Source organism: Polypterus senegalus, chromosome 10, assembly GCF_016835505.1.
Source record: "Polypterus senegalus isolate Bchr_013 chromosome 10, ASM1683550v1, whole genome shotgun sequence".
NCBI classification, from domain to species: Eukaryota; Metazoa; Chordata; class Cladistia; order Polypteriformes; family Polypteridae; genus Polypterus; species Polypterus senegalus.
The window spans coordinates 19,113,013-19,127,413 of NC_053163.1; the positions used below are offsets into that span (position 1 = coordinate 19,113,013).

The 14,401-nt window shown below is 38.3% G+C and overlaps 1 protein-coding gene across 1 annotated transcript; it reads left to right on the forward strand.

Moving 5' to 3' along the window:
* The first annotated feature begins 206 nt into the window (after positions 1-206).
* LOC120536886 (enolase-phosphatase E1-like) lies at positions 207-13,764 on the forward strand. Its single transcript, XM_039765426.1, has 9 exons — positions 207-395; positions 2,883-2,960; positions 3,371-3,559; positions 4,424-4,523; positions 7,491-7,681; positions 8,848-8,922; positions 9,334-9,522; positions 10,385-10,484; positions 13,478-13,764. The coding sequence occupies exons 1-9, from the start codon at positions 222-224 to the stop codon at positions 13,747-13,749; spliced, it is 1,368 nt and encodes a 455-aa protein (XP_039621360.1). The 5' UTR covers positions 207-221; the 3' UTR covers positions 13,750-13,764.
* Positions 13,765-14,401: the final 637 nt, after the last annotated feature.

Sequence of the window (14,401 nt, forward strand, 5' to 3'; positions counted from 1 at the left end):
AACCCTGAAGTTGATTATGCAAGTATGAGAAAGTTATGTAATGTTATATTAAAAAGTCGGAATCTTGCTTCTATTTTTTCAGTTATCTCACATTGCCTGTTTGCATCAGGCCAACACTAGTGATGTCAAGATAGTTCGGCATCAGGTCTGTAAATGTGTTTATGGTAAAATAAGTAAAACAATTTTCATTTTCATTTTCCACAGATAAAAATTCAGATGATATGACCAGAAAAACACAAGATTCAAACTTGTGTCTAACACAAATGAAACCACCTGCTATATGTGGACAGAATGACCACGGCCAGAGCACTGATAATGAGAGTGGGACAACTGAGAGTGACATGACTTCAGGTGGTCAAAGCATTATGAGTGAACGGACTTCAAAAGATTCAGAAGTAAGTAGAAAGCTGTTATCTGTAACAATTCATTCAAACAATAGAAGAAAACCAGAGCTTGTAATGTTGAGGTCCACTTTACTAACAAATCAGAAAACTAAGACAGACACAAAAATTCACCTCTTTGTGAATATGAAACGCAGACATGCTGGGGGGCAGACTCACTGAACAGAATGAGCAAATTAAAATAACTGGAAGCATAATGTCAGATATTTACAAATCTGAAAATGTTAACCTTAGGGACGAGTTCTACTGAACTTGAGCATGCAGAAAGTAAGAAAAGCACAGATATATGTAAATATGAATTATTTCCAAAATGAACCACTAGGGCCTGTAGACCCCAGAACTGCTCTAAGGAGAAGGAGGTGTGCAGGAAAATCAAAGACTTCTCTAAACTGGACAAATCTGAAAGTGGAGCGCTTGAAGAGGCCTGTTATGCTTGTGCATGTGACCAATGCAGATGAGAAAGAACAGAAGTAAAGTAACAGAGTATTTAGCATGTGATTCTCGAGTTGAAGGTCAGACATTGGTTAAAAGAGTTTGCACTTAATTATATAAAACTTGATTCTTATTATTATGTAAGTGATTTGTCGAGTTCTCAACTTCTGTATATTAATCCACTAAATTGCACTAACATTTTGCCCCTGATTTTCAAAAAATTGTGTGAGTTTGCTTACAGCATTCAATGAAAATCTTGGAGAAGTGGAGAAATTAAAAAATGAACAAGAAAGTCAAACCACCATTGACCCTACTTAATAGGAGACACTTGCCCCTGTCTGACATTGTGTTCAGCAATACAGTGGCGCCGCAGGGGACTGTACTTTCTCCGGTCCTGTTCAATCTATATACATCAGACTTCCAATATGACTCGGAGTCCTGCCATGTGCAAAAGTTCGCTGATGACACTGCTATTGTGGGCTGCATCAGATGTGGGCAGGAGGAGGAGTACAGGAAGCTAATAAAAGGCTTTGTTAAATGGTGCGACTCAAACCACTTACATCTTAACACCAGCAAAACCAAGGAGCTGGTGGTGGATTTTAGGAGGCCCAGGCCCCTCATGAACCCTGTGATCATCAGAGGCGACTGTGTGCAGAGGGTGCAGACCTATAAATATCTGGGAGTGCAGCTGGATGACAAATTGGACTGGACTGCCAATACTGATGCTCTATGTAAGAAAGGTCAGAGCCGACTATACTTTCTGAGAAGGTTGGCATTCTTCAACATCTGCAAACTCCTGTCAATCATGAATAATCCACTGCATCCACTGAACAGTGTCATCTCCAGGCAGAGGAGTAGCTTCAGTGACAGACTTTTGTCACTGTCCTGCTCCACTGACAGACTGAGGAGATCGTTCCTCCCCCACACTATGCGACTCTTCAATTCCACCAGGGGGAGTAAATGCTAACATTACTCAAAGTTATTGTCTGGTTTTTCATTTTTTCATTTTTTTTTTCTATTTAATTTAATATTGTTTCTTTCTATCAGTATACTGCTGCTGGATTATGTGAATTTCCTCTTGGGATTAATAAAGTATCTATCTATCTATCTATCTATCTATCTATCTATCTATCTATCTATCTATCTATCTATCTATCTATCATTTGACATGGCCGTTGTCCTTCACATTCTTCATCGTCCTCTATCACAGCCTTTCAATTAAAAAGTAAATCTTCTCCAAAAACACTACCTTTTCCAGGATTCAGTTTCTACCTGTTATGGAGTGCTGAGGGTTTAAATGTTGACTAATCTGAATGAATCTTAACTTCCTCTGTGACTTATGGAACAAATGATAATTTGTTTTGCACTAATTCTTTGATGTATACAGAACTGTTTTATTATTACTTGTGTATTATAATACTAATTTTTGGAAATAAAAACAATCTAATAAAAAAGTGTTTCATAATTCACCCCCTAGCTCTGCTGTGCCCTTAATTAAGTAGGCCTACATGACCCCATACAGCCTACTCTCTCCTGGCCAGCACAGTCCCACCTCTCACAGGATCAATCAGTCAACAGTCAGCAGACAGGAATTACACTCGTCCGTCTAGCAGTGCCCGTACTGTATTGACATTGAGAGACCACTTACAGTCACAGTACAAGGCGTACTGAGTGTCCTCTGCATCTCCTAACTGTTGTTCAGAGGAACTTTCCATGCACTTACGCAGACATCTGTCACTCTCACAGGCCTGTGACAGGCACTACTCTCATCCCATGCCATCAAGATTCCTCTTCTGCTCTTGTCAAATCTCTGCCAACCAGGCAAAATCTCAATTTAGATTAAATTAGGAAGTAAGGTCAGTTTCATTAATTGATAATATTGTGTAATATAAGTTGAGAAATCTTCATCTCCCAAAGAAATATTTATACTGATATTATTAGATTATTGGCTTTTTTAATGACTCTCAGAAAGTTGAAATCAGCTTTGGTGAACCTATCCTCAGGACACCTAGGAAAATTCTGCTAACTTGTCTTTCCATATTGACGCAGGAACAAACCAATGCAGAGGAATTCCAGAAGACAGAGAGTGAGAAAAGCCAGAAAGATGATGATGTTCAGCGTCTTAAGGTAATATTTACTGAAAGACTCTTCAAGATTAAACATACAGAAATATAAAGGAAGGAACATTCACATCTTTTTTTAAGTCTAAATTGTAATATGCTTTGCTCGCTGGTGGCACTTTGGGCTTTGTTTATGAGTTACAGTCCGTGCTGTGAATTCACTGAAATGTCTGGAATGTGATGAGCCCAAGGAGAAAGGGCAGAGCAGTGTGCTTGACTTAGATACGTGTTTCTTAGGATGCCATCCACAAAATTCGGCTCCATTACATTCTGTTATCAAACGTCTTTCTCATACTCATGAAATGATCTTTTAGTAGCAAGTTGTGCCATAAATAAATACAACTTCAGTATTTCATGATAGCAGAAGAACTTTATTACACTCTTGATTGAAGAGAACGCTTATGTTTGTCTTGTCAGGACTCCATAGTGACAGATAATAAGAAATCTAACGAGATGTTCAGTTCTGCTAAAAAGCACATTGAAGACGTGCTTCAACTGACTGAAGAGTTCAAAGAAAGCCAGAAGAAACAGATTGAGAACGCCAAGAAAGAAATCCGTGATCGGCTAGCTGACTCACAGGCAGAAAGCCACTTGCTGTTCATTCAGGTAACAGAAACTTCTTCTGAGGTAATCCGGTGATGGCTATGCTCCTCTTTCACCAGCCATGCATGCTATGGACATTTGGTCTGCTTATGTATTGTGACTTTTAGACAGGTACAGATTCAAATCAGAGTAGAGCGTTTTCACTGTACTCACACAAAACTGAACAGATCAGATACTCTGGTCACATATGATTAATATTTCTGTCTTGTCTGTTTTTCTCTTAGTTTTCCTGAAAATAACTTGAATGTTTAAAATCCTTTTTAATATGTCCATTAATATAAGTGCTCTTCATCTAATTCATTCAACAGGCAGTGTCCCTAACCTCTTGAAATCACTGTTTTCCAAATGTTACATGTCATTTCCTTCTGTTTCACCCTGATGCCTCTCATAAAATCAGAATATTTCTATCACAATAAGTTTAGAATCCTTTTCAAATATGTACTTTATTGTTGTAATGACTGTAAGGTTGGCAACACAAAATTTTTTTTTGCCTACTAATGTCACAGAAATTTGTCACAAGGTGCTTGTCATGGTTTATTGGTTGTCTCATGCTTCTTGTTTGGCCGTCCCCATCACTTCCTCCTGGACGTCATCTTAAGTCTCTCTCAGGTTTTTTTCCACTTTATATTTTCTACTTCATTCTTTTCCAGTGGTCTCCCATTCAAGTTCTTTTACACATCAGCTCCTAATACTACACCCTACTTGCCTCTCCCATAACACAGATGATGCACTGGAGGTCGTCTTCATCACTGAACAGCTTTCAGTTCATGTTTCAGACGGATGTCCCAGAGTAGTGATGCACAGTGCTTTACAAAACATTTCAATGTTTAAAATTCTCTAATGTTCCCTTTCCTATTCTTGTATTAGGATGAAGTGCAGAAATTAACAGATTCCTTTCTGGAGTCTCAGAACAAACATCTGTGTGCTGTACACGAAAATCTGAAGGAGATTGAGAAGAAACAACAAGGTGAGTGCAGCGCCTTCAAATGTAATGTCTTGAGGACTCCATCTTAAATGAAGAAAGAAACAAAATCAGTGGTCTGATTTCACATCACCCCGCTCGTTGCTTGTGTGATCTTTTTCGTTTTTTGTTTATTTTACATTTTCAATTATAGACACACTTTTTCTCCCTTCTAATCACGGAGCCTTTTCTAAAATCACTTCAAGTCTCAGTGAGGCCTTCACTCAGAATTGTGAAAAGGTTCAGTCATTCTCAGTTTAGAGAAACTCCGTGGAGAGGAAGACAAGGAATTTGGCCATGGAGTAACTGATTATTTAAATTGCAAATGAATGGATGTCTGTATTAATATGACATTCTTTGAGAGTGAAGACAGAATTTAGAAGTGAACCTACCAAAGCACTTGGATATGGTGTTCATATGAAATATGGTAGAGTCACCTGCAAGAACAAATCTAACAAAAGCTGTTATTTGAAAAAGTTGAATATGTGAACAGACATAGAGGCACTTCATGAAAATTAGGTGCAGTAAAGGTCACTTAAAATCTAAATTTCATACGCCACTTTGAGATGGATTTGTAAAGCTGGGTTAGCACTGCTGCTTTATGAATTCAATGTCATAGGTCTGAATTTTGGGTCTAGATGTCATTGTCGGGGATTTTGACACATTTGTGTGTTTTCCCTGTCATTCCCAAAACATTCTGGTTAGGTTGAATGGTGAATCTAAAAATTAAAAGCTATGACACAAGTCCATCAAATTCATATTTTTATATACTACAGCTTTAGCTTCTTTCTGTCTAACACGTTACAATCCTCCTCTTATACAGAAAATTTAGATTTTTTTTTTCTGAGAATATGGGTGGGTGAAGATGGGTGGTCCTTAAATTCAGATTTTCCTGCCTAGGTGTGTGATGGATTAAAACTTTATTGCTGATCAACTTTGCAGGCAGAATTTTATTGAAAGAGGGTTTAAATGTAGGAGGAAGCAGGTATAATCATGCTTAGAAAACGATATATTATTTTACACAGATAGACAATATTAAATTGATTTTAATGTTTATTAAAACATGTAGATCCAATTTGGTTACTAAATAAAAATTCTTAGTTAGGAAAATATAATTAGGGTGTAACACCATCACATACTGTTGTGTTTGTGATTTCTGTGGGTCGACATTTGCTTGCCAAGGCCATGTTCTCATGTGACTGTGGGACATAATCTGATGAAGTGAAGACTGGGATTGGGGGGCCGCCCTCAACACACACAGGTGAACTTATGGATGATAAACTTGATGCACAAGGTTATCACAATAATATAAAGTGATTGGAAGAGAAAAATCTCACGAGGAAGACAGTAGTGGGCAAGACAAACGTGGAAGAATAAGTCTCTGAAATAAAACCAGCGCAATCCTTTTCCATGGCCAAATCACAATTTGATCAGCCAATGGAATCATCAGGAAAGGGCTGGCAAGTATTGAAGTTTAATGTGCGTTAGTGGACTGCCTGCTTTCTCCGCCAATAGATCCCCAGCTTCAACAATTTGGAAAGGAGAGCAGTAGCAGGAGTTCTGTGACGTGTGATGAGACTGACCTGATGGTTTTGAAGGGAGTGTGCCGTGTAACTTCCTCATTTACTTATTTCATGCTGCATCTGCATGACATGCCGAGTAAATCAGTTCAGTGCTCCTAAAGGTACAGCAAAGGATATGGACGATATTTAGAAAGGGGAGTGTGGGATCGAGTAGATACTCAGGCTGTCCAAAATAATGAAGTCTCAAGGGGTTAGAGAAAGAGATGAAGAGGGGGTCAACAACTGTACCAGAGATGTGCATGACCCCGTGTTTATCTGACATGAAGCTTCATGTAGTCTCTCTGAATGAGCGGTTCTTGTGTAGTTTCATACATTATATCAGCTACAAGTGCCCCATCCACACGTAGTACAACACACCTGTCATATGGCAGATAAATGAAGTCCTTCAGAGAATACTTGAGTATTCCTAAAGCAGATGCATTTTGTTGCCCTGCCATTACTATGCTATCTTCTATTAGCACATTGACATATTTGTCATCTGTTTGTTTACCAAACACTGCCATTTACAGACAACAGAATAATTTTCAACATTTGTAGCCAGCATGGTCTTTTTAAACTAACATGCAGTGAGCACATTAGACCGCTCTGACATTCTCCATCGTGGTTTTCTGAAGATGTTTTCAGTTTCCTCTCATTTGACTGAGTGTTGACACATAAGTTGTTAGCAATGACTATTGGAATTTCACCTCCCTTGTTGTAACTTACAGAGTTTGAGAACATTTATTGCATCTGAGATTGTAGCAGAGTCTTACATGTGATGGTCTCCCTTAGTGGAACACATAAATATGAAGGTAGACAACACCAGACATACACAAACGGGATTTCCTACACAAGCAGTATTTAGTGTATTAACTGTGGTAGACACTGTACTGGTGACATTAAATAATGGTAAGTACATACAGTATTTCCAGATTATATTAAATGTTTTGTAAATTAAATGGAGTGCCCAGATATTTTTAAAAATGCAAGACAAACCAATGTCATAATAATATACATTTTTAATGCTAATCCTTCCCTTTGTGCACTCCAGTTTTCCACCCATATCTCCAAAGATATTGAGGTTTGGTTATCCAGTCACTCCAAATGGCTTATGGTGAGTGTGAATGTGAATGGGCCCTGTGTTGGACTGGCACCGTCCAGAGATAGAAGCTGGTTTGCACCAAAACTGCTAGGATAGGCGCAGGCACCCAGTAACCCTAAAATGAATTATGCAACTCTGAGAATGTTATGTAATGTAAAAAGTCAGAATCTTGTTTCTACATTTTCATTTATCTCTCATTACCTGATTACATCAGGCCAACTCTAGTAATGTTAACATAGTTTGGCATAACGTCTGTAAATGTGTTAGTGGTAAAATAACGGAAATTTTTTTCATTTTTACTTGGCACAGATAAAAAGCCAGATGATTTGGACATAAAAACACAACAAGATTTACAGCTTTCATCTCAGTCTGCCCCCCCAAGTGGTCTGACACAAATGGAACCACATGCTACATGCGGACACGAGAGCGGGACAACTGTGAGTGAGGAGACTTCAGGTGGTCAAGGCATTATGAGTGGACATATTTCTAAAGATGCAGAAGTAAGTAGAAAGCTGTTATCTGTAACACTTCATTCAAACAACAAAAGAAAACCGGAGCTTGTAATGTTGAGTCCACTTTACTAACAAATCAGAAAACTAAGACAAACACAAGCACCCACCCATTTATAAATATGAAATGTAGACGTGCTGGGGGGCAGACTCACTGAACAGAATGAGCAAATTAAAATAACTGGATGCATAATGTCAGATATTTACAGATCTGAAAATGTTAACCTTAGGGACCAGTTCTACTCAACTGTAGCGTGCATAAAGTAAGAAAAGCACAGACATAAATATGAATTACTTCCAAAATTAACCACTAGGGCCTGTGGACCCAAGAACTGCTCTAAGGAGAAGAAGGCGTGCAGGATCCAGGATTCAGTTACTACCTGTTAGGAAGTGCAGAGCGTTTAAATGTTGACTAAGATGAATGAATCTTAACTTCCTCTGTGACTTATGGATCCAAAGCTAATTTGTTTTGACCTAATTGTTTGATGTATACAGAACTGTTTTATTATTACTTGTGTATTATAATTCTAATTTTTGGAAATAAAAACAATCTAATAAAAAAGTGTTTATAATTCACCCCTTAGCTTTGCTGTGCCCTTAATAAAGTAGGCCTACATGACCCCATACAGCCTACTCTATCCTGGCCAGCACAGTCCCACCTCTCACAGGATCAAATCAGTCAACAGTCAGCAGACAGGAATTACTCTCGTCCGTCTAGCAGTGCCCGTACTGCATTGACACTGAGAGACCACTTATAGTCACAGTACAAGGCGTACTGAGTGTCCTCTGCATCTCCTAACTGTTGTTCAGAGGAACTTTCCATGAACTGACGCAGACGTCTGTCACTCTCACAGGCCTGTGACAGGCACTACTCTCATCCCATGCCATCAAGATTCCTCTTCTGCTCTTGTCAAATCTCTACCAACCAGGCATAATCTCAATTTAGATAAAATTAGGAAGTAAGGTCAGTTTCATTAATTGATAATATTGTGTAATATAAGTTGAGAAGTCTTCATCTCCCAAAGAAATATTTATACTGATATTATTAGATTATTGGCTTTTTTAATGACTCTCAGAAAGTTGAAATCAGCTTTGGTGAACCTATCCTCAGGACACCTAGGAAAATTCTGCTAACTTGTCTTTCCATATTGACGCAGGAACAAACCAATGCAGAGGAATTCCAAAAGACAGAGAGTGAGAAAAGCCAGAAAGATGATGTTCAGTGTCTTAAGGTAATATTTACTGAAAGGCTCTTCAAGATTAAACATACAGAAATATAAAGGAAGGAACATTCACATCTTTTTCTAAGTCTAAATTGTAATATGCTTTGCTCGCTGGTGGCACTTTGGGCTTTGTTTATGAGTTACAGTCCGTGCTGTGAATTGACTGAAATGTCTGGAATGTGATGAGCCCAAGGAGAAAGGGCAGAGCAGTGTGCTTGACTTAGATACGTGTTTCTTAGGATGCCATCCACAAAATTCGGCTCCATTACATTCTGTTATCAAACGTCTTTCTCATCCTCATGAAACTGATCTTTTAGTACTGAGTTATGTCATAATTTAGTAGAAATGCAGTATTTCATGATAATAGAAGAACTTTATTACACTCTTGATTGAACAGAACACTTATGTTTGTCTTGTCAGGACTCCATAGTGACAGATAATAAGAAATCTAACGAGATGTTCAGTTCTGCCAAAAAGCACATTGAAGACGTGCTTCAACAGACTGAAGAGTTCAAAGAAAGCCTGAAGAACAAGATTGAGAACGCCAAGAAAGAAATCTGTGATCATCCAGCTGACTCACAGGCAGAAAGCCACTTGCTGTTCATTAAGGTAACATGAACTCCTTCTGAGGTAATCCGGTGATGGCTATGCTCCTCTTTCACCAGCCATGCATGCTATGGACATTTGGTCCGCTTATGTATTGTGACTTTTAGACAGGTACAGATTCAAATCAGAGTAGAGCGTTTTCACTCTACTCACACAAAACTGAACAGATCAGATACTCTGGTCACATATGATTAATATTTCCATCTTGTCTGTTTTTCTCTTAGTTTTCCTGAAAATAACTTGAATGTTTAAAATCCTTTTTAATATGTCCATTAATATAAGTGCTCTTCATCTAATCCATTCAACAGGCAGTGTCCCTAACCTCTTGAAATCACTGTTTTCCAAATGTTACATGTCATTTCCTTCTGTTTTACCCTGATGCCTCTCATAAAATCAGAATATTTCTATCACAATAAGTTTAGAATCCTTTTCAAATATGTACTTTATTGTTGTAATGACTGTAAGGTTGGCAACACAAATTATCTTCACCTACTAATGTCACAGAAATTTGTCACAAGGTGCTTGTCATGGTTTATTGGTTGTCTCATGCTTCTTGTTTGGCCGTCCCCATCACTTCCTCCTGGACGTCATCTTAAGTCTCTCTCAGGTTTTTTTCCACTTTATATTTTCTACTTCATTCTTTTCCAGTGGTCTCCCATTCAAGTTCTTTTACACATCAGCTCCTAATACTACACCCTACTTGCCTCTCCCATAACACAGATGATGCACTGGAGGTCGTCTTCATCACTGAACAGCTTTCAGTTCACGTTTCAGACGGATGTCCCAGAGTAGTGATGCACAGTGCTTTACAAAACATTTCAATGTTTAAAATTCTCTAATGTTCCCTTTCCTATTCTTGTATTAGGATGAAGTGCAGAAATTAACAGATTCCTTTCTGGAGTCTCAGAACAAACATCTGTGTGCTGTACAAGAAAATCTGAAGGAGATTGAGAAGAAACAACAAGGTGAGTGCAGCGCCTTCAAATGTAATGTCTTGAGGACTCCATCTTAAATGAAGAAAGAAACAAAATCGGTGGTCTGATTTCACATCATCCCGCTCGTTGCTTGTGTGATCTTTTTCGTTTTTTGTTTATTTTACATTTTCAATTATAGACACACTTTTTCTCCCTTCTAATCACGGAGCCTTTTCTAAAATCACTTCAAGTCTCAGTGAGGCCTTCACTCAGAATTGTGAAAAGGTTCAGTCATTCTCAGTTTAGAGAAACTCCGTGGGAGAGGAAGACAAGGAATTTGGCCATGGAGTAACTGATTATTTAAATTGCAAATGAATGGATGTCTGTATTAATATGACATTCTTTGAGAGTGAAGACAGAATTTAGAAGTGAACCTACCAAAGCACTTGGATATGGTGTTCATATGAAATATGGTAGAGTCACCTGCAAGAACAAATCTAACAAAAGCTGTTATTTGAAAAAGTTGAATATGTGAACAGACATAGAGGCACTTCATGAAAATTAGGTGCAGTAAAGGTCACTTAAAATCTAAATTTCATACGTCACTTTGAGATGGATTTGTAAAGCTGGGTTAGCACTGCTGCTTTATGAATTCAATGTCATAGGTCTGAATTTTGGGTCTAGATGTCATTGTCGGGGATTTTGACACATTTGTGTGTTTTCCCTGTCATTCCCAAAACATTCTGGTTAGGTTGAATGGTGAATCTAAAAGTTAAAAGCTATGACACAAGTCCATCAAATTCATATTTTTATATACTCCAGCTTTAGCTTCTTTCTGTCTAACACGTTACAATCCTCCTCTTATACAGAAAATTTAGATTTTTTTTTTCTGAGAATATGGGTGGGTGAAGATGGGTGGTCCTTAAATTCAGATTTTCCTGCCTAGGTGTGTGATGGATTAAAACTTTATTGCTGATCAACTTTGCAGGCAGAATTTTATTGAAAGAGGGTTTAAATGTAGGAGGAAGCAGGTATAATCATGCTTAGAAAACGATATATTATTTTACACAGATAGACAATATTAAATTGATTTTAATGTTTATTAAAACATGTAGATCCAATTTGGTTACTAAATAAAATTCTTAGTTAGGAAAATATAATTAGGGTGTAACACCATCACATACTGTTGTGTTTGTGATTTCTGTGGGTCGACATTTGCTTGCCAAGGCCATGTTCTCATGTGACTGTGGGACATTATCTGATGAAGTGAAGACTGGGATTGGGGGGCCGCCCTCAACACACACAGGTGAACTTATGGATGATAAACTTGATGCCCAAGGTTATCACAATAATATAAAGTGATTGGAAGAGAAAAATCTCACGAGGAAGACAGTAGTGGGCAAGACAAACGTGGAAGAATAAGTCTCTGAAATAAAACCAGCGCAATCCTTTCCCACGGCCAAATCACAATTTGATCAGCCAATGGAATCATCAGGAAAGGGCTGGCAAGTTTTGAAGTTTAATGTGCGTTAGTGGACTGCCTGCTTTCTCCGCCAATAGATCCCCAGCTTCAACAATTTGGAAAGGAGAGCAGTAGCAGGAGTTCTGTGACGTGTGATGAGACTGACCTGATGGTTTTGAAGGGAGTGTGCCGTGTAACTTCCTCATTTACTTATTTCATGCTGCATCTGCATGACATGCCGAGTAAATCAGTTCAGTGCTCCTAAAGGTACAGCAAAGGATATGGACGATATTTAGAAAGGGGAGTGTGGGATCGAGTAGATACTCAGGCTGTCCAAAATAATGAAGTCTCAAGGGGTTAGAGAAAGAGATGAAGAGGGGGTCAACAACTGTACCAGAGATGTGCATGACCCCGTGTTTATCTGACATGAAGCTTCATGTAGTCTCTCTGAATGAGCGGTTCTTGTGTAGTTTCATACATTATATCAGCTACAAGTGCCCCATCCACACGTAGTACAACACACCTGTCATATGGCAGATAAATGAAGTCCTTCAGAGAATACTTGAGTATTCCTAAAGCAGATGCATTTTGTTGCCCTGCCATTAATATGCTATCTTCTATTAACACATTGACATATTTGTCATCTGTCTGTTTACCAAACACTGCCATTTACAGACAACAGAATAATTTTCAACATTTGTAGCCAGCATGGTCTTTTTAAACCAACATGCAGTGAGCACATTAGACCGCTCTGACATTCTCCATCGTGGTTTTCTGAAGATATTTTCAGTTTCCTCTCATTTGAATGAGTGTTGTCACATAAGTTGTTAGCAATGACTGTTGGAAATTCTTACATCGGAGTCTTATTTAAATTTCACCTCCCTTGTTGTAACTTACAGAGTTTGAGAACATTTATTGCATCTGAGATTGTAGCAGAGTCTTACATGTGATGGTCTCCCTTAGTGGAACACATAAATATGAAGGTAGACAACACCAGACATACACAAACGGGATTTCCTACACAAGCAGTATTTAGTGTATTAACTGTGGTAGACACTGTACTGGTGACATTAAATAATGGTAAGTACATACAGTATTTCCAGATTATATTAAATGTTTTGTAAATTAAATGGAGTGCCCAGATATTTTTAAAAATGCAAGACAAACCAATGTCATAATAATATACATTTTTAATGCTAATCCTTCCCTTTGTGCACTCCAGTTTTCCACCCATATCTCCAAAGATATTGAGGTTTGGTTATCCAGTCACTCCAAATGGCTTATGGTGAGTGTGAATGTGAATGGGCCCTGTGTTGGACTGGCACCGTCCAGAGATAGAAGCTGGTTTGCACCAAAACTGCTAGGATAGGCGCAGGCACCCAGTAACCCTAAAATGAATTATGCAACTCTGAGAATGTTATGTAATGTAAAAAGTCAGAATCTTGTTTCTATATTTTCATTTATCTCTCATTACCTGATTACATCAGGCCAACTCTAGTAATGTTAACATAGTTTGGCATAACGTCTGTAAATGTGTTAGTGGTAAAATAACGGAAATTTTTTTCATTTTTACTTGGCACAGATAAAAAGCCAGATGATTTGGACATAAAAACACAAGATTTACAGCTTTCATCTCAGTCTGCCCCCCCAAGTGGTCTGACACAAATGGAACCACATGCTACATGCGGACACGAGAGCGGGACAACTGTGAGTGAGGAGACTTCAGGTGGTCAAGGCATTATGAGTGGACATATTTCTAAAGATGCAGAAGTAAGTAGAAAGCTGTTATCTGTAACACTTCAATCAAACAACAAAAGAAAACCGGAGCTTGTAATGTTGAGTCCACTTTACTAACAAATCAGAAAACTAAGACAAACACAAGCACCCACCCATTTATAAATATGAAATGTAGACGTGCTGGGGGGGCAGACTCACTGAACAGAATGAGCAAATTAAAATAACTGGATGCATAATGTCAGATATTTACAGATCTGAAAATGTTAACCTTAGGGACCAGTTCTACTCAACTGTAGCGTGCATAAAGTAAGAAAAGCACAGACATAAATATGAATTACTTCCAAAATGAACCACTAGGGCCTGTGCACCCCAGAACTGGTCTAAAGAGATGAAGGCATGCAGGATCCAGGATTCAGTTACTACCTGTTAGGAAGTTCAGAGTGTTTAAATGTTGACTAAGATGAATGAATCTTAACTTCCTCTGTGACTTATGGATCCAACGCTAATTTGTTTTGACCTAATTCTTTGATGTATACAGAACTGTTTTATTATTACTTGTGTATTATAATTCTAATTTTTGGAAATAAAAACAATCTAATAAAAAAGTGTTTCATAATTCACCCCTTAGATTTGCTGTGCCCTTAATTAAGTAGGCCTACATGACCCCATACAGCCTACTCTATCCTTGCCAGCACAGTCCCACCTCTCACAGGATCAAATAGTCAACAGTCAGCAGACAGGAATTACTCTCGTCCGTCTAGCAGTGCCC